At 35.4% G+C, this 22,253-nt stretch overlaps 2 protein-coding genes across 3 annotated transcripts in view; one reads left to right on the plus strand and one right to left on the minus strand.

Annotated features, from left to right (window-relative positions):
* Mdr50 (Multi drug resistance 50) overlaps positions 1 to 16,325 on the minus strand; it is an 86,446-nt gene extending 70,121 nt beyond the window's left edge. For both annotated transcript variants that reach the window (XM_067772696.1, XM_067772697.1), the window contains exon 1: positions 16,123 to 16,325. In XM_067772696.1, the coding sequence (XP_067628797.1) occupies positions 16,123 to 16,232 (110 nt within the window). In that variant the 5' untranslated portion in view covers positions 16,233 to 16,325. The remainder of the gene's footprint in view (positions 1 to 16,122) is intronic.
* Positions 1 to 22,253, plus strand: part of LOC137244139 (protein transport protein Sec24C-like) — a 625,388-nt gene that overhangs the window by 172,451 nt on the left and 430,684 nt on the right. The gene's annotated exons all lie outside the window — the stretch shown is intronic.

A 22,253-nucleotide genomic window follows, 5' to 3' on the forward strand; every position in this document is an offset into this window, starting at 1 on the left:
GAATTGAAGAAAAGATAAATTCTCAATTGCACACATGCATATTTATGGTTTTTCTCAAACAAAAACAAATTTTAATATTTTATTTATTACATCTCCTTTTGTTTCGAGGTTGCTTTCTTTAAATATTAAATTGCGCAAAATTAAAAAAATCATGGCCGATCAGAAAAGGGAACGGTTATACCTTATAAGTTTTTTATCATGAGTATATTCATTATAAAAACGCCTATCAGGGAAAACCGTTTCTGACATTATTGGAGTTTTTTCGTAATGAAAAAAATTTCAAATTTCTCAACTGCACACATACGTACTTATTTTTTTCAAATAAAAACATGTTTGATTATTTTACTATGTTTATTTAATGATTTACTTTTGTTCTGAGATTGATTTTTAAATATTATATTGCTCAAAAACTTAAAAAAAATCTTAGCCTATCAGAAGAGAGAGCGGTTATACCTTACTAGCAGACCTGGCAGACGTTGTTCTGCCCTAAATTTGGCCTATCTGCATTTTTTAATAAGCTTTTTCCGTCTAACTCTGCCCTCCCCCACCCCTCTTCACTTTTTCCTGATCCTTTTATTCACTCCTCCGTCCGTCTTTTTCGCTTCATCTATCTCCATATTCGTCTCATTCTATTTCTTTCTCAGTATCCTTCTACTTCCCTCTTTTCTCTTCTCTCACCGTCTTCTCATTCTTCTTCATCCCTTATTGCCTGTCCCAGAGGGTGGTATGTATTTTGTTCCAGTCCCAGTCCCAGTCCCACTCCGAGTCTCAGTCCCGGCCCTAGTTCTAATCCCAGTCCCAGTCCGTCTCTGGTTAACTTCCCAGAAAAAAGGATCGTAAATACTAATATAGGCAAATTTATATACCAAATTTTCAAATATTGAATTTTTTCTAAAAAAAAAATCATAACTCAAGAATGGCTAAACCGATTTGGGATTTCAAAATGAACTAACCATTATCTCTCCTTCCTGTATATTTCCTAAAAATTTCATGGCAATCTTTCTATCCGTTCTCGAGTTATGTACTGACAATCAAAATGTACACTTCTTTTTATATATATAGAAGATACGTGTTTTATCATGAGTTTATCAGTATTTGAACTGTGACTTGATTGTCAATCCACCTTTTCGACACTGATAATTTTGGTATATGAAATCTATGTATGTAGTTCAATTAATTTTGCACTGATAACCTGAACACAAATATAAATGCATATAAAAAGAAAAAAAATTATTTAATCAAAAAAATCAGTACAAATTTGAAACAAGGTAACAAGGTCTTAAAGACGGCCGTTGATTTTTAAAAACAATTTTTCCGGTTATTTGCATAGCCGAAACCGATATTTTAAATTGAAAGAGTTTTTTTATGTCCACCCATTAAATAACTGTTAAATAAGAGCTCTGTTGGTTTCGGGTTTTCACAGAGAACGATCGTTATGCAAGCAATATAAAGGGAATGGTCAGGGAAGGCGAAAACCCGATTACCAAAAAAAAGTATAATCACGTTCTGTTAAGACGTACATATGTATATGTTAGCTAATAGGGTTCACTGTAAACGAATAACATAAGCAGAGATGAATTTAGAGGAGAGGATAAAGGAAAAGAAAGAATAGGAATAGAAACAAGTAAGAACGGGCCTGTCTTCAACTGTGCCGAAGACTTCATACCTTTCATGAATGGGGCTGAACAATAATCTTATCCCGTTCGTAATCTCCGAATAATCGGATATATAAGATAAGAAATATATAGTGAACAGATCTATATACCCAAACGATTTTTAAGTTAAATATAAAATAAAAAACAGGTAGGTACTTTGTGTGAGGATGCAAAGTTTCAGGTTTTTTGTGGTCTGCGAGTGAAAACTATGACTACGAATCACGTATTTCAAAAATATATGATGTAAACGTAACTATTTGATGAAATTTTATGAATTTGAAGCTTCTATCCGTAAAAAAGGGGCAAAAATGACAGTTTTATATGAAGTATATAATATATATACCACCGATCTCTATGATTTTTTGGACACAACAATATATACTATATACGTAAGCAATCGGTGAAATTTGAAGCGTTTAGCTGTTAAAATGGGGTAGAAATTGCGAAAAGTTTCTTATCTGAACAATCGGTTGTATGAGATATATACTATATATATAACCGATCTCTATGATTTTTTCAGACAACAACATATACCGTATACGTAAGCATTCGGTGAAATTTGAAGCCTCTAGCTCTTAAAATAGGGCAATAATTACGAAAAGTTTCTTATCTGAACAATCGGTTGTGGAGATATATACTATATATACGACCGATCTCATCAATTTTTTCAGGCAACAATATGTGCAATATACGAAAGTATATGGTGAAGTTTGAAGCTTCAATCTGTTAAATTGAGTAAGATATTACAAAAATCCTCTTTTTCTGAAAAATCGGTTGTATGGAGGATATATGCTATAGTGGTCCGATCCGGCCGGTTCCGACAAATGTCTAATCGGACACCCAAATACACCCGCTCACCAAATTTTATCAAAATATCTCAAAAATTGAGGGACTAGTTTGCATACAAACAGACAGACGGACATGGCTAAATCAACTCAGCTCTTCAACCTGATTATTTCGGTATACTTAATGGTGGGTCTATCTATTTTCCTTTAATGACTTACAATTTTGGGTTTCGTGACGAAATTAATATACCATTTCATTTTCATGAAAGTATAAAAAGTAAAGGAAAGAGAAAGGATAACAACTGTTGGAATGTTATCTACGGTTCATGGGCTTGTTGTACATTTTTTGTTATCAGCGAGCTATAGACGAGTTAGCAATCTGTTGTCGATGAGTTACCGGTTTGTTATCGATTTTTCATCCATAAAAGACAGCTTTTTTATTCAACATTTTACCGATGTGTTCTCGAAAAAGTATCGATTAGTTATCGGAATAATATAGTTTCGATAATTTCCAAAATAGTACCAAAATGATCCCCAAATTTTCGCAAATATAATCCCGCAAACTATAAAACCTAATGTTAAGTTTACATTATGGTAAATTCTAACAAACGAGAGATATACCATTTCCGAAAAGTATTTCGGTCGCAAACTAATGGTTTAAAAAGCACTTAAGGCAACAAATCACACCGAACCATTTGCAATTAAAAATTCAACACTGAAAAAAAAAACGAAAAAGTTCATAAATAAACATATCTAAATGAGAAAACCAAATCTCTTTTTCTGGTTGACCGTTAAACCGCGTGTATGTATGTACTATGTATTTATTCCCATGACATTGCATTAAAAACTCTTTAACTTTATCTATGGATGTACATTAGACTGGGTTGGTCCCCATACCAAAAAAAAAGTTGCTAATGTCCGCCCCTAAATTTGAAGATAATGTTGAGAGGGTTTCGGAAAAATTTTTTTTAATTTTTTTTGATCCTTCGAAATACAGCCAAAACGGTTATTTCGGTGTAACTTGGTTATTTGACGTGCGATTTTTAAATATGATATGTCATTATTTTGGCCTTGAGAAGCTTCACCGCTTCCGCTTAATGTCCTATTAAGCTATGAAGTCGTTTTCACATGATTAGGTCAGCTAACAAAACTTTACCCCCCCCCCCCCCCCCCCCCCCTAATGTATGTTTTTTTTCCTTACCAAACGAAAGTACTTAAAAATTCAAGAAAATTTTGCTTTGAAACCATATTACTAAAATAATAAACAAAGAAGTTATAGCACTTTCAATATTTATTGCAACTGTTATTTTACCTGATTCTTATTATACTTAGACCTGAAACTCATGGTATTTTTGGAGGAAAAATTTCAGGGTTTGCATTGAAAAGTTAATAAAGATATGCCAAATATCATGAATAGGGGAAGTCAAAGTAAATAAGTGAGTCAAACCTGTTATTTCGTATTTATAATAATAACACTATGCGGCAAAATCAACTTTTTTCTGGGTATTGGACAAACCCACTTTTTCGTAGAGATCGAGGCTTAAGTAAACAAAGTACTATCTCCGTTTTTCGAACTTAGCCTTCAAAAAATAGATATCGGCTTACGAAGTTCGAAGTTCAAAATTCTACATTTCGAAATTGTATTTTATTTTTTTGTTAACGCGTTCAGCAAATTGAACTGAGGTGGGCGTGGTCCGCCCTTTTCCCTTATTAGAAGGGCTGGATTCTTTTTTTGAGAAATTTAGTATAACAGCTGTTATACGAGGTGAAAAGTCAGAAGTCAGAGGCTGACTGTGTTCAGGAGACAGCTGTTATACTAATTTTCTCAAAAAAGAATCCAGCCCTTCTAATAAGGGAAAAGGGCGGACAGTATGCTGGCCTTCATACCGAAAGCCCCAGGAAAAAGACATGAAAATATATGTATACAAAAAAATAAATATAAAAAATAAATAAATTAATTAATTAATATTTATTATCATTATCAAGAAGAAGAATTTTCCGATAATAAAATTATTGGTTTTCACTACAATACATTCTTTATTCACAATTGTTTTTGTTTTTATCGGCCTATTGATAAATCATTCAAGCTTCGAATCGAGCTCAAGGCCAGAACAATAATTTTTTTATAATGATAATTATTGTTATTTTTTAATTTTTCTATATAGCTAAATGGTTAGCGCAGCATGCCTAAAGCGTACTGATGATGAAGGCTTAGCGTCCTTCGAAATGGATCTATCTGCGCAGCTATGACAGGTTGTCTGAAAAATTTTCTACTTACTATTCCAAAAACAAAATACAATTTTTCAAATTTAGAAAAATTAAAAAATAACAATGATTATCATTATAAAAAAATTATTGTTCTGGTCTTGAGCTCGATTCGAACCTTGAATGATTCTTTATTCAAAGTAAAATAAAACTGTGAGCAACACTTCAAAATGATTGATAAAAATGTTAGAATAAAAATGCATGTATGCTATTGTCACGGATATTAGCATCACTAAATTATCCCATCACTAAGGCGATGCTAAGGCCATGCCAAGCAGTATTTACGTTAATAATTAAATCAAGTATACACATATATAAGGCAGCCAGAGATATGTCACACACAGATGCATTTACTTATATGCCTATGTGCGCGCGAGAGACTGTAAACTACAAACATTCACATCAATAATTCAATCTTTATGTATCTACATAAACGAATAAATAATTGCGTCTACACATATGTACGTGTACGAGCAGCGGAGCGGCAATGCACAAACACATGCATATATCTTATCTGAGTTGTCACAAGAGAGAGCAATAATTTGTGCACGTAGTTGTGGCTGGCGATTTTGTAGCCGAAACAACTAGTAAGTTCTGGAAATCGAAGAGCCTAGAAGTATGCAGCGTAAATTATAAAAGCGGGGCAAGCGAGTAAGAAGTAATTCAGTTTGAGTTGAGCTATCAATCAGTTTGATTAAGCCCGCGATCTGGCGGCCAATAGTAGGGTTTCATTTGAGTTATTAATCAGTTTGGTTATTAAGCCAGCGAGTAGCAAAGTATAAGTGTTATTGTGAAGTACTTAATAAAGGCCATTTTTCCATCACTCAATATTGGAGTTATTTATTCAACAGTTTAGTGATTCGAACTTAGCAGAGGATTGCAAATAAGAGGATTTGCAAGTAAATTCGTTACAATTGGTGTCAGAAGAGGAATTGTTGAATATATTCCGAAGACTTCGAATAAACTTGGACATGGCAAAGTTAAGTGAATTGAAGATCCCGCAACTGAAGAAGGAGTTGGAGAGCCGTGGATTGAATACAAGCGGCGTTAAACTCGAACTTCAGGCACGGCTACGAGAGGCAATGGAAGCAGAAGGAATTGATGTGGAAGAGTATGTCTTTCATCTTGATGGCGAGGAGACAACAAAAATTGAAGAGAAAAACGAAACATCGCAGACGGTTACCAGTACAGACTTGAACATGATTTTAGCTGCAATATCTGCTCAAACATCGACAGTGTCATCTCAACTGAAAGCACAAGAGGCACGTATAACAGAAATGTCATGACAAATATTCACCAACATGTCATCACAACTGGAAGAACAGAAAACGTATATGTCATCACAGATGGAATCCCAAGAGACACGTATAACAGCGAAGATTGAATCACAGGAGACACGTATCTCAGAAATGTCGTCAGAAATAACATCTAAAATTGAAGCACAAGAGGCACGTATATCAGAAATGTCGACACAAATTTCAGCACAGGTATCATCGCAGATCTCGGCACAACTAGAATCGCGTATGGAAGAGAAACTAACGCAGTTTCAGGAAGGGTTCAGTGGGCGACAAGATAAAATGGAGGCCGAAATAGATGCTTTGAAGGATCGGATTCAGGAGTTACAATTGAACCGTCCAATCACTTCAATGTCTACTCTGAAGGTAAAATCCCCAACGTTTGATGGTTCTGTTCCATTCCAGGTATTTAAGCTCCAATTTGAGAAGACGTCGGCAGCGAACAGCTGGAATGCTGAAGATAAAGTTGCAGCTCTGTTCGTGGCATTGAAAGGGCCAGCAGCCGAAATCCTACAGACGATTCCCGAAGGAGAGCGGAACAACTATGAAGCATTGATGGCCGCTGTCGAGAGACGTTATGGAAGCGAGCATAGGAAACAGATATTCCAAATTGAGTTGCAAAACCGTCACCAAAGAGCGGATGAGACTTTGCAGGAGTTTGCCTCGGATGTTGAAAGGTTGGCTCATCTCGCAAATGCGGACGCACTTGTGGAATACACCGAGAGGGTAAAAATCCAGAGTTTTATAAACGGCATACGGGACGTAGAAACGAAGCGAGCGACATATGCAAACCCAAAACCCACATTCGCAGAAACGGTATCGCATGCTCTGATTCAGGAAACAGCGTCGCTTTTGTGTAAGCCAGTCTTCAAAGCACGCCGTGTGGAAGTAGAAAGGCCAGAGTGGGTGGACACAATTTTGGAGGAGCACTTAAGGAAAGTAGTGGACAAGTACCATAAAGAATGGGATACCCGCATACCATTATTCTTGATGGCTTACCGATCAGCAGTGCATGAGACAACGGGCCAAACCCCTGCAAAAGTAATTTTTGGCAATGACCTTAGACTGCCAGCTGATTTGAAGTTTGGGATAGATGCCAATGCGGAGAGAAATGTCAGGAAATCCACTAGTGATTTGGAAGAAGAGCTAAGAGAAATACATGATCTGATAAGGCAACGAACAAAGATTATGAGTGACAAGATGAAAGCCAGATATGATAAAGCACTTAATTCAGAAGGTTTTCAGGAAGGAGATTTGGTGCTGTTATACAACCCACAACGTAAAAAAGGTTTGTCCCCGAAATTGCAGTGTAATTGGGAAGGCCCATACAAAGTTGTAAAACGGATCAACGATGTAGTGTACCGCATACAAACCATCGGTAAACCACGAACCAAAATGAAGGTGGTCCATTTGGAAAGGCTGGCAACATTTAGATCGGGAGATTTGTCTGATCGGGACCATCAGACTTAGGTGGAGGGCAGTGTCACGGATATTAGCATCACTAAATTATCCCATCACTAAGGCGATGCTAAGGCCATGCCAAGCAGTATTTACGTTAATAATTAAATCAAGTATACACATATATAAGGCAGCCAGAGAGATGTCACACACAGATGGATTTACTTATATGCCTATGTGCGCGCGAGAGACTGTAAACTACAAACATTCACATCAATAATTCAATCTTTATGTATCTACATAAACGAATAAGGTTTTTGGTCTACCATGGTGCTTTCTGCGTTCATTTCGCAGTCCTTGTTCAGGGTCATTCAAAAATGTTAAACAATAATAGAGTTTTCTTTCAGATATTCCCAAAGTATTTAGAAAAAAAATTTCACATACTGCAAATGTAGTAGCGTTTACTTGAAAAAAAATAGAGTTTCCTCTTGTTTTTGCGATGTTTTTAGATATGCGCCGACGCCTTTTTAGTACTGTTGGTTTGACAAAGCATAAAATAAACGTTTTTCGATGGAATTTAACTGCCAAAATTGTGAATGTATTTCGCTTCTTTCACCAATAACCATGTAATTTTATTTCTGCAATCACGAATGCAGTTTTCCTAACAGGGTGGTCGCATACTTACTGCAGGGCGTTCTACACCTTTCCTATTTACATATTTCTTTCCTTTTTCGCGACAGGATTTTCGTACGTTAATTTTCCATGATTCTGGATGTATCTGACTCTTTCGTGCCCTAATTTACCCAGTGCCTGAAGATGTTCCTTTTTCACAATTGTTAGCACTTTGTTCCAGGTTAGAGTTAACACGAATACTAGAACGAACCATGCCAATCTAGTCCTCAATATTAAAGGAAGGATCTAAAATTTCATCATCCGATAAAAAATTGCTTGCGGACATGTGACTATTCATTATTTTTGTTTGAAATAAAATTCACTTTTTTAATCACAAGCGCGGCAACAAGCAAAAATATAGTTAACTGAATTTTATATTAAACCGGTACCTATTTTAAAAATATTTCTCGGCCAAAGTAGTTATTTTCCACAAGTGAAATCACATTTTCTTTTACTTGGTTCGATTCCTTCACCAAAAGAAGCAATAGATGGTATGGAGTATAAACAAAGCCAATATATTTATTTAAACTCACATCTATTTTCTGTTTTTGTTACTTGACATGCTCAATGTATATAAGTGCATTTAAAATTGTATGACATACGAGAACTGTATTCTTAACAAAACAAGTAAGGAAGGTTAAGTTCGGGTGTAACCGAACATTACATACTCAGTTGAGAGCTATGGTGACAACATAAGGGAAAATAACCATGTAGGAAAATGAACCGAGGGTAACCCTGGAATGTGTTTGTATGACATGGGTATCAAATGAAAGGTATTAAAGAGTATTTTAAGAGGGAGTGGGCCATAGTTCTATAGGTGGACGCCATTTAGGGATATCGCTATAAAGGTGGATCAGGGTTGACTCTAGAATTTGTTTGTACGATATGTGTATCAAATCAAAGGTATTAATGCAGGTTTTAAAAGGGAGTGGTGGTAGTTTTATAGGTGGTCGCCTTTTCGAGATATCGCCATAAAGGTGGACCAGGGGTGACTCTAGAATGCGTTTGTACAATATGGGTATCAAACGAAAGGTGTTAATGAGTATTATAAAAGGGCGCGGGGCTTAGTTCTATAGGTGGACGCCTTTTCGAGATATAGCCATAAAGGTGGACCAGGGGTGACTCTAGAATGTGTTTGTACGATATGGGTATCAAATTAAAAGTATTAATGAGGGTTTTAAAAGGGAGTGGTGGTAGTTGTATAAGTGGTCGCCTTTTCGAGATATCGGCATAAAGGTGGGCCAGGGGTGACTCTAGAATGCGTTTGTACAATATGGGTATCAAACGAAAGGTGTTAATGAGGGTTTTAAAAGGGAGTGGTGGTAGTTGTATAGGTGGTCGCCTTTTCGAGATATCGGCATAAAGGTGGACCAGGGGTGACTCTAGAATGCGTTTGTATAATATGGGTATCAAACGAAAGGTGTTAATTATTATTTTAAAAGGGCGTGGGACGCCTTCTCGAGATATATCTATAAAGGTGGACCAGGGGTGACTCTAGAATATGTTTGTACGATATGGGTATCAAATGAAAGGTGTTAATGAGTATTTTAGAAGAGCGTGGGGCTTAGTTCTATAGGTGGACGCCTTTTCGAGATATCGCCATAAAGGTGGACCAGAGGTGACTCTAGAATGTGTTTGTACGATATGGGTATCAAATGAAAGGTATTAATGAGGGTTTTAAAAGGGAGTGGTGGTAGTTGTATAAGTGGTCGCCTTTTCAAGATATCGGCATAAAGGTGGGCCAGGGGTGACTCTAGAATGCGTTTGTACAATATGGGTATCAAACGAAAGGTGTTAATTAGTATTTTAAAAGGGCGTGGGGCTTAGTTCTATAGGTGGACGCCTTTTCGAGATATCGCCATAAATGTGGATCAGGGGTGACTCTAGAATGTGTTTGTACGATATGGGTATCAAATTAAAGGTATTAATGAGGGTTGTAAAAGGGAGTGGTGCTAGTTGTATAGGTGGTCACCTTTTCGAGATATCGGCATAAAGGTGGACCAGGGTGACCCTAGAATTTGTTTGTACAATATGGGTATCAAACGAAAGGTGTTAATGAGTATTTCAAAAGGGCGTGGGGTTTAGTTCTATAGGTGGACGCCTTTTCGAGATATCGCCATTAAGGTGGACCAGGGGTGACTCTAGAATGTGTTTGTACGATATGGGTATCAAATTAAAGGTATTAATGAGGGTTTTAAAAGGGAGTGGTGGTAGTTGTATAGGTGGTCGCCTTTTCGAGATATCGGCATAAAGGTGGACCAGGGGTGACTCCAGAATGCGTTTGTACAATATGGGTATCAAATGAAAGGTGTTAATGAGTATTTTAAAAGGGCGTGGGTCTTAGTTCTATAGGTGGACGCCTTTTCGAGATATCGCCATAAAGGTGGACCAGGGTGACTCTAGAATGTGTTTGTACGATACGGGTATCAAATTAAAGGTGTTAATGAGGGTTTTAAAAGGGAGTGGTGGTAGTTGTATAGGTGGTCACCTTTTCGAGATATCGGTATAAAGGTGGACCAGGGTGACCCTAGAATTTGTTTGTACAATATGGGTATCAAACGAAAGGTGTTAATGAGTATTTCAAAAGGGCGTGGGGTTTAGTTCTATAGGTGGACGCCTTTTCGAGATATCGCCATTAAGGTGAACCAGGGGTGACTCTAGAATGTGTTTGTACGATATGGGTATCAAATTAAAGGTATTAATGAGGGTTTTAAAAGGGAGTGGTGGTAGTTGTATAGGTGGTCGCCTTTTCGAGATATCGGCATAAAGGTGGACCAGGGGTGACTCCAGAATGCGTTTGTACAATATGGGTATCAAATGAAAGGTGTTAATGAGTATTTAAAAGGGCGTGGGTCTTAGTTCTATTGGTGGACGCCTTTTCGAGATATCGCCATAAAGGTGGACCAGGGGTGACTCTAGAATGTGTTTGTACGATACGGGTATCAAATTAAAGGTGTTAATGAGGGTTTTAAAAGGGAGTGGTGGTAGTTGTATAGGTGGTCGCCTTTTCGAGATATCGGCATAAAGGTGGACCAGGGGTGACTCTAGAAAGCGTTTGTACAATATGGGTATCAAACGAAAGGTGGTAATGAGTATTTTAAAAGGGCGTGTGGCTTAGTTCTATAGGTGGACGCATTTTCGAGATATGGCCATAAAGGTGAACCAGGGGTGAATCTAGAATGTGTTTGTACGATATGGGTAACAAATTAAAGGTATTAATGAGGGTTTTAAAAGGGAGTGGTGGTAGTTGTATAGGTGGTCGCCTTTTCGGGATATCGGCATAAAGGTGGACCAGGGGTGACTCTAGAATACGTTTGTACAATATGGCTATCAAATGAAAGGTGTTAATGAGTATTTTAAAGGGAGTGGGCCTTAGTTCTATAGGTGGACGCCTTTTCGAGATATCGCCATAAAGGTGGACCAGGGGTGACTCTAGAATTTGTTTGTACAATATGGGTATCAAACGAAAGGTGTTAATGAGTATTTTAAAAGGGCGTGTGGCTTAGTTCTATAGGTTAACGCCTTTTCGAGATATCGCCATAAAGGTGGACCAGGGGTGACTCTAGAATGTGTTTGTACGATATGGGTATCAAATTAAAGGTATTATTTATTTATTTATTTATCTCGTTTTAATCTAGAAAATGTGAACATTTTCATACAGATTACAAGAAAAAAAAAGACACACAGTTATTTAATCGTAAAAACTAAAAGTTACCTAAAAGTTTACGTACATAAGTCATTTAATATCGATTTAAACATATGTTTTGTGGAGGAAAAGTCCAGAGCCACAGGATTTGATAGCATATTAAACTCTTTTAAAGCTCTTGAAATTGGAGCATTAGACGCGTAATTTGTTCTAACCGTGTCCAACCAGACAGTATCGTGATTGCGGTGACTCCTCTGTGGGATGTTGAAACAAATTCTGGCCAGCAGAAATGGGCAGTCAATCGCTCCACTTATCAAGTCAAAAACAAAGGTGAGAGACAGAATAGAACGTCTGCTGTTTAACGATTTTAGGTTTATGAGCAAACAGCGACTACTGTAAGAAGGAATCGGGTCATTGAAATGCAACGACCGTAGGGCAAAGCGAACAAAAACTTTTTGCACACGTTCAAGCATGGTAATGTGACAATTATAGAATGGCCTCCAGATAAAGACGGCGTATTCTAATTTAGACCGCACAAGAGAGGTGTATAGCAATTTTAATGTGTAAGGATCGGTAAAATCAGAGCTAAATCGTTTGATGAAGGCAAGTGTTGAATATGCCTTCGCTATTATGTAATTCAAATGGGTTTGAAACAGAAATTTACAATCGAATACAACACCAAGATCAGTAATTTCACTTAAAGTGGATAATCGAAGACCATCGATTTTATACCATGTGGGTAACGGACAGCGAGACTTTGAGTAGCAAACATTTGAGCACTTTTTTATATTAAGATTCAACTTATTACGTTTACACCAGTCGGCAACATTATCTATATCAGATTGTAGCCTTACCATGTCTTCATTGCTCGTAATTGTCGAAAAAATCTTAAGATCATCAGCGTACAACAGAAAATTTGCGTAATTGAAACAGCTGGTTATATCGTTGATGAAAATTACGAAGAGAAGCGGGCCCAGTATGCTACCCTGTGGAACCCCAGAAGTCGCAATGAAAGGATCAGATGATGCCCCATCAACCGTAACCACACATTTACGAGAGGAGAGATAGGATTCAAGCCATTTTAAAAGAGTGGAATGAAATCCTAGAGCTGTCAGTTTCAATAATAAAATTGTGTGGTTCACCTTGTCAAAAGCTTTTGAAAAGTAAGTGTAAACTGAATCAACTTGAAGGCGATTTTGAAACGCAGAAATGCAGTATTCCGAAAATACGGCGAGGTTTGAGACTGTTGAGCGACCTTTAACAAAACCGTGTCGTTGAGCGGAGATCAAGTGATTTACCGTAAAATAAATTTTATTTTTAACTATAGCCTCAAATAGTTTTGAGACTGAGGATATCTTTGAAATTGGCCGATAATTCGCAATATTGTTCTTATTACCACTTTTAAACACTGGAGTGATAGAACTGACTTTCCACGCATCAATAAACACTCCTCGTTCAAGTGATTTATTGAATAGAACTAACAATGGGGAAGCAAGGGCAGAACATTTTTTTAATAGGTATGAGACAACCCATCCACATCGGTTTTAGTAGACATCTTCAGTTGTAGGATTCCTTTTTCAATATCAGCGAGCGTTAGGGTTAGCGATCCAAAATTTATTGGGGAATTTATGTTCGTGTAACACACCTGATCAAATGATTAATGAGGGGTTTAAAAGGGAGTGGTGGTAGTTGTATAGGTGGTCGCCTTTCGAGATATCGGCATAAAGGTGGACCAGGGGTGACTCTAGAATGCGTTTGTACAATATGGGTATCAAACGAAAGGTGTTAATGGGTATTATAAAGGGAGTGGGCCTTAGTTCTATAGGTGGACGCCTTTTCGAGATATCGCCATAAAGGTGGACCAGGGGTGACTCTAGAATGCGTTTGTACAATATGGGTATCAAACGAAAGGTGTTAATGAGTATTTTAAAGGGAGTGGGCCTTAGTTCTATAGTTGGACGCCTTTTCGAGATATCGCCATAAAGGTGGACCATGGGTGAATCTAGAATGTGTTTGTACGATATGGGTATCAAATTAAAGGTATTAATGAGGGTTTTAAAAGGGAGTGTTGGTAGTTGTATAGGTGGTCGCCTTTTCGATATATCGCCATAAAGGTGGACCAGGGGTGACCCTAGAATTTGTTTGTACGATATGGGTATCAAATGAAAGGTGTTAATGAGTATTTTTAAAATGGAGTGGGCCTTAGTTCTATAGGTGGTCGACTTTTCGAGATATCGCCATAAAGGTGGACCCGGGGTGACTCTAGAATGCGTTTGTACAATATGGGTATCAAACGAAAGGTGTTAATGAGTATTTCAAAAGGGCGTGGGGCTTAGTTCTATAGGTGAACACCTTCTCGAGATATCGCCATAAAGGTGGACCAGGGGTGACTCTAGAATGTGTTTGTACGATATCGGTATCAAATTAAAGGTATTAATGAGGGTTTTATAAGGGAGTGGTGGTAGTTGTATAGGCGGTCGCCTTTTCGAGATATCGCCATGAAGGTGGACCAGGGGTGACTCTAGACTTTGTTTGTACGATATGGGTATCAAATGAAAGGTGTTAATGAGTCTTTTTAAAAGGGAGTGGGCCTTAGTTCTATAGGTGGTCGACTTTTCGAGATATCGCCATAAAGGTGGACCATGGGTGAATCTAGAATGTGTTTGTACGATATGGGTATCAAATTAAAGGTATTAATGAGGCTTTTAAAAGGGAGTGGTGGTAGTTGTATATGTGAAGGCGTTTTCCAGATATCGACCAAAATGTGGACCAGGGTGACCCAGAACATCATATGTTGGATACCGCTAATTTATTTATATATATAATACCACGAACAGTATTCCTGCCAAGATTTCAAGGGTTTTTTATTTCGCCCTGCAGAACTTTTTCATTTCATTCTACTTAATATGGTAGGTGTCACACCCATTTTACAAAGTTTTTTTCTAAAGTTATATTTTGCGTCAATAAAGCAATCCAAATACCATGTTTCATCCCTTTTTTCGTATTTTGTATAGAATTATGGCATTTTTTCGTTTTTGGTAATTTTCGATATCGAAAAAGTGGGCGTGGTCATAGTCGGATTTCGGCCATTTTTTATACCAATACAAAGTGAGTTCAGATAAGTACGTGAACTGAGTATAGTAAAGATATATCGATTTTTGCTCAAGTTATCGTGTTAACGGCCGAGCGGAAGGACAGACGTTCGACTGTGTATAAAAACTGGGTGTGGCTTCAGCCGATTTCGCCCTTTTTCACAGAAATAAGTTATTGTCCCAGAATCTAAGCCCCTACCAAATTTCGCAAAGATTGGTAAATTTTTGTTCGACTTATGGCATTAAAATTATCCTAGACAAATTAAATGAAAAAGGGCGGAGCCACGCCCATTTTGAAATTTTCTTTTATTTTTGCATTTTGTTGCACCATATCATTGATGGAGTTGAATGTTGACATAATTTACTTATATACTGTAAAGATATTAAATTTTTTGTTAAAATTTGACTTAAAAAAATTTTTTTGTCATTCTCCGATTTTGCTAATTTTTATTAAGCATACATATAGTAATACGAGTAACGTTCCTGCCAAATTTCATCATGATATCTTCAACGACTGCCAAATTACAGCTTGCAAAATTTTAAATTACCTTCTTTTAAAAGTGGGCGGTGCCACGCCCATTGTCCAAAATTTTACTAATTTTCTATTCAGTGTCATCAGTTCAACTCACCCACCAAGTTTCATCGCTTTATCCGTCTTTGGTAATGAATTATCGCACTTTTTCGGTTTTTCGAAATTTTCGATATCGAAAAAGTGGGCGTGGTTATAGTCCGATATTGTTCATTTTAAATAGCGATCTGAGATGAGTACTCAGGAAGCTACATACCAAATTTCATCAAGATACCTTAAAATTTAGTCAAGTTATCGTTTTAAGGGTCAGACGGACAGGCGGACATGGCTCAATCAAATTTTTTTTCGATCCTGATGATTTTGATATATGGAAGTCTATATCTATCTCGATTCCTTTTTACCTGTACAACCAACCGTTATCCAATTAAAGTTAATATATTCTGTTAGCTCTGCTCAACTGAGTATAATAAATAATCAATTTGAATATAAAAATGTCGTATGTTCGTTATTTGTTGCACATACGACAAAATACACACACAGGACGTTAAAATCATGTGACATACGACAAAATTCATGATGGATATCTGGAAATCTATAGCGTTCAGGGAGAACCTAATGGTACCGTTCGATAGAACATGAGGAGTATACTATGAAATTGCAATAATCCTAAAATTGAAAATTTTCGCATTCGACATCGGTGTTCTCAGGTAGCGATATGTACATATGTAAGTACATACATTCACTATGTTAAATCGATGAATGAATCACTGATAATTCAAACTTACATCACCGGTTTCGTATTACTTTTGCCATTTACATGAATGGGCTCTGCAAACATCAAATTACTTTCATAAAAGGCTTCGTCGTCCTTAAATTCATTATTTGACTTGGACATGGTGAAATTGTTTACCGCTATCTACCGCGGCGCCACCGAAAAATTTAAAAAAAAAGTTTATTTTCGTTTCGTTTTCCTTTGAATGTTTTCACATTTAAGTTCACCTACCGACTGAACTATTTTGGACTTGGGCAAATTATTAATATTGGAAATTATTTTTACAACCAGCCGAGTTCCCAATGTGTAGATATCTTATCACAAGCGCTTTAGTGTTTAAGTCTTATTTACATTGTACAATCTACTCAATTAATTGGCGAACATTCAATTTATTACCAATATAATAATAAATCGTTGTTTTTTGTGCCTGAGCTATAGGGAATCAACGTATGGCAAATTTTAGTTGTGAATATATGCAAATATGTATGTAGATGAAGTAAATTAAAAAAATGCAAAAGCAAATGTCCGTTTTTGGTGTTTGAAAGAGCGATATTTCCATTCATCAGTGGGATTGAGTATAAATAGTATAAAAATAAAAATATCGATATCGACAATCCTGATATTAATACATCCAAATATCCACTAGTCGCTTAAAGTGATACCGTAATTGGAATTATGTAAAGGAATTTTCAAATACTAAGCGTTTATTAGCACATCAAAACCACATTACACATTAGGGTGGGCTAAGCTTGTTTTCTTCAGTAGGCCACAGAAAAACTTCTTCCTAAGTTGCCATTGTATACAGTCAACAAATTTTGGCTCTTAATATTAACGGTACGGATACAAGAAAGTGATTTTATATCTGCACTTAAATGCAGGATTGATAAGACGATTTCTTCCCCAACCGATTAGAATACCTTTTTTGCCGGAGCATCATCTTTCATTCGCATAACGTGGCCTAGCCAGCTAGCCGCTGCATTTTAATTTGCTGGGCTATGTTGATGTGTGCGTAAAGCTCTTCATTAAATCTTCTTCGATACTCGCCGTCGTTAACGCGTAGAGGTCCGTAAATCTTTCCAAAAACTTTTTTCTCGAACACAGCCAGAGCCGCTTCATTTGATGTTGTTGTAGCAGTGTTTCGCCCAATGCAATATGTGCGACCACTCATAAATTGTCATCAATATGCTCTAACGGGAAAGGAAACGTACAGTTTCAAACATGTGTAAGGCAACCCTTATGATAAGTGTTGAGTGACCATAACATCAATCATTAAATATTAACCACGTCAGTTTTTTTGACCACATCAATCACTCACAATGAGGGTTACATTAACAAACGTCACTTTGAATGACGCTAATTAATTTCGCGCATTCAACCCGACAAGTCAGACAATTTTGCACGAATTGTATAATATATATATTAAAATAAAGATACTCATAAATTGCAAGTGTAAAGTTTTACTTTTTATTGGAAATTGGTGACCGACCCCTTTGGGTTTTCTAAAAACATTGTTTTTGGTTCGTAACAACTTGTTACTAACAAGCGGCATTAAAGTGGCTGATGTGGCTTACCAGCGTTTCAACAACGCCGCCGAAAAAAAACGTCAAGTGCTACAACAGAAGTCCATCGGCTAAAATCCATGTCCATTTCAATGGACATGTTACATGGCGACCGTGGTCATGCCTGCGGCAAAAGGTGGCGCCGGGGAAGGAAAAAATTCCCCGCACTACAAAATAAATTTACTAAAGATTTTTAAAATAAAATATGTGCGTGATGGTTGTGAAAAAAGCACGTGGTGGTTGTGTTAATACAAAAAGATGCAAAAAAAATACATAAAATCAGAATTACATAAAGTAAAAATTTTTTTTCCAACAAAAAGTTTACATAAAATCATTTAATTACAAAAAAGTTTATTGCAACAAAATTTAAAAAAAAAATTACATGGAATAAACTCTAATTTCAAAATACAAAACCTAAATACAAAAAATATAAAGTTTCAAAAAAAATACAAAAAAAATATAAAATTACAAAAAGACTACAAAAAAAAATTCTACAAAATTACAAAAAAAGACTACAAAAAAAAATTTAAAAAATTTCAAACACTACAAAAATTACAAAATTTTACAAAAGTACAAAAAATACATAAAATATCAAAAGAAAAACTACAAAATTCATAAAATTTCAAAAAAAAAAATTTTTAAATGGTTAAGATAAAACCAAATTTAAAAATAAAAGCGGACTATTACATAAAATTTCTTTTGGAACAAAATCCAAAATATACATACATTTTAAAAAACTAGAAAGAAATAAAAGTTATGGGCAAAATTGTGGCGTTACATATATACATACATATGTGCGAAAAATAATTTTTGAACTGGCTGTACTATGCCATAACGGTGATGATAAGCACAACCACCAGTGACGCTATTACCAAGCACCGTTAAGTGCGGTAAATTATTCACGCCATTTACTCCACCAACACCACCAACTCAACCTGAGAAAGAAAAAAAAGCATAGCGGAAGAGAGAGGCAAATAGGAAAAATTCACTTGGTAACAGCAGCAGCGGAATACAACACCAACAACAACAAATTTCAGCAGTATACAAGCGAAGGCAGCAAGCAAAGCAGAAAAAGGGCGGTACAGTACCTTAATATATACGTATATAAGATTTTAACTTTGTACATACGTAGACATTTTGGCTTTCTCAATATATATATACATGTATACTATAAACGTAGCAACAACTTTTGCCTTCGCATGTAGCAACACAATTTGACACTTTTGATTATAAACATACTTTTCTTAAACATTTGTTTACTACGCATGTAACAACACACTTTTTCTACTTTAAAGACAATAACATGTTAAACTAATTAAATTAAGAAATTGAATTTTTCAAATTACTTACATACATAAAATTATTATATTGAAATATAAACATTTAAATATCGAAAATTTTTTGAATGTACATTAAAAATAATTTTAAATATACGGCCATCACATGCATATTATCACGCATATATTACTATATTCTTTCTTTTTCGAACTTTAATATGGAACTTGAATTTTTTTATCTAAAATGCGAACATTGCTTCGTAATAAATACAATCGGAAAAATATTTTTTCAAATTTAAACACTTTTTTTTAAACCGTTTTGAAACGCAAATTATACATCAATTTTATATATATAATACCAAAAATTTCCAATCTATTTGCCAAAATTTAGCGATAATTATTCAAACCTTATCAATTTTGAAAAATTCTCATTGACTTTAAATATCAACATAGACGGGTTACAGTCAATCAAAGTAATGGTGAAAATTTATTTTTATCGGTGAAAGCTTACTTTTCTCTTTTTCCAATTATTTCTTCGGAAATTGAACATAGTGAATATCATAAATATTTACATATTTCTCTAAACAAATACAGTGCTAATCAAATATTTTAACAACTCCTTCGAAGTATCACACGAATACAGTGTATTTCAAATATTTCAACATATTTTACATTTGCGATTCTTTTCAAACTATGCATCATATACAGTGTCTTTCAAATACTCCAACAGTTTTTTTTTCTTTGCATTATTAAACGAATACAGTGCGGTTAAAATATTTCAACATTCGCTTGCATTTACAAATTAAGTCACGAATACAGTGCCTTTCGAAGATGCGAATCTTCTTTACCATTTGCCAATTAACTCATCGATTTTGAATATTTCGAATCTTCGCTGATTTTACAAAAAAAATAAAATTTTTAATTTGCAAACCACAATTACTGAGTGAATGAATAGTTTCAAATTCATTTTTGTATAAACAGTGACTACAGCGTTAATCTTAACATTTTTTTTTTTCGAATTCCTTTTTATAAAACAATTTTTTCTGCTACGGAGGTAAACATTTTCAATAAATGTAATAAAGTTTTCAGATGTCAGTTGTCAAATGTCAGATTTTGATTCCAATTTCAAAAATTTACGCTCTAATTTCACTAAAGTTACTAAACGAGTTTTAAATAACCGATCTATCTCAGCGAAAAAGTCAATAGAATATGAAGATGCTTTAATTAAAAGCTATAACGAAATTATAATACAAGTAAATTCATATTTTGAAAATCGAGATAAGCCTAGTTCAATAATCGAAAGTTTGTCAAAGTGCAGAGAACAACTCAATAAATGTTTTTCTAGAATTAACTGCAATATAAAAATACCCAAAGATCTTTTTGAATTAATACAAGAAAGCGAATCAAGTTCTGATTTTGACACTGAGGAAGAATTCTCTGACGCATCGACAACTTCAGCATACAAAGCTAGTATTATTAAAAAAAAGTACCGTATCTTGTCTTCAGGATTTCCCTGGATTTTCCAATTCACTTCACAATAATAATTTAGATACAATTAGCGAAGAGCAACCAACAATGGCGACTCCAGAGCAAAAGAAAACTTTTATTACTATGTGTGCATCCATAATTAGAGAAAACTACAGCGGCGATCCGCTTTCACTTGCATCCTTTATAGATAAAATAGTTTTGATAGAAGATTTGATGGAAGAAAATTTGACAAACACTTTCATTTCGTTTATAAAATCCAAGCTAGAAGGGAAAGCGCGTGAGGCAATTCCAAATGAAGTAACAACAATTCAACAAATAAAAGGTGCGTTAAAAGGTAGAATAAAACCTGACAACTCAAAAGTTGTTGCAGGAAAAATTGCATCTTTAAAAGTTTTTAATAATAATCATACTGAATTCGCCAACAATAGAAATATTTCTATAAATAACAACAATATTATAAATATAACGGGTGTTACGACAGATACAGTTTCAACATTGGGCACCATTAAAACAGAACTTTTTTATTCAGATTTTTCAATTCCACATACATTAAATGTAGTAGATGACAAATTCAACATACCGTCAGATGGTATTTTAGGCATAGACTTTTTGAAACAATACAATTGCATAATAGACTATGCAAACGAGAGCATAACAATTGGCATTGGCAAAAGCATTCATAAAATTTCAAGTTTACACAATACAACCGATAATACATTGGTAATTCCTCCTAGATGCGAAGTTTATCGCTCATTTACGCTGAAAAAATCTAAATATCCAGTTTTTATAGACGCACAGGAAATTTGTAGTGGTGTGTTCACCGCAAAGTGTATTGTTGACACTAACAATCCGATAATAAAAGTTTTAAACGTCACCGACGAGGTAAAATACGTAAGAAATTGTAACATAGTTACGGATGAAATCACCAAATATAACGTGTATAAAATCAATGATATTTCAAAAGATTCGAAAAGGTCAGAGGAATTAAAATCAATTTTAGAAAAACAAATGCCAAATTATGCCAAACCAAAACTTCTCGATTTATGTCTAAAATATGATGATATTTTTGCACTAAAGACCGATCGTATGACGCTTAACAACTTTTATGAACAGAAACTACAGTTGACAGATACAAATCCTGTTTACATAAAAAATTACCGCTTACCATATTGTCAGAGAGAGGAAATTAATAGACAAGTTAATAATTTGTTACAAAACGATCTTATAGAACACAGTTATTCCAACTATAATAGCCTATTGATACTTGTGCCAAAGAAAAATCCAAATGGACAGAAATCCTACCGCATGTGTGTCGACTTTAGAGCCGTAAACAAAAAATTGATAGCAGACAAATTCCCACTTGCACGAATAGACGATATTCTTGATAATTTAGGCAGAGCCAAATATTTTTCTACATTGGATTTGTATTCAGGTTTCCACCAAATCCCATTAAATAAAGATTCTAGAGACATCACTTCATTCAGCACTGATCGTGGTGCTTTTAGATGGAAAGTTTTACCATTCGGTTTAAACGTAGCTCCAAATTCATTCTCAAGAATGATGTCAATTGCCTTTTCAGGAATTTCTCCAAACCAAGCCCTTTTATATGTCGATGATCTTATAGTCATTGGGTGTAGCGATGCTCACCATCTTAAAAATTTAGAACAAGTCTTTCAAACATGCAAAAAATTTAATTTGCGTCTTAATCCCGAAAAATGCAACTTCATGCGTTCAGAAGTCACTTTCCTAGGACACAAATGTTCGTCAAAAGGTCTACTTCCAGACGATTCCAAAATAATTGCAATAAAGAAATATCCGAA

Source organism: Eurosta solidaginis, chromosome 3, assembly GCF_040869045.1.
Source record: "Eurosta solidaginis isolate ZX-2024a chromosome 3, ASM4086904v1, whole genome shotgun sequence".
Taxonomy (NCBI): Eukaryota; Metazoa; Arthropoda; class Insecta; order Diptera; family Tephritidae; genus Eurosta; species Eurosta solidaginis.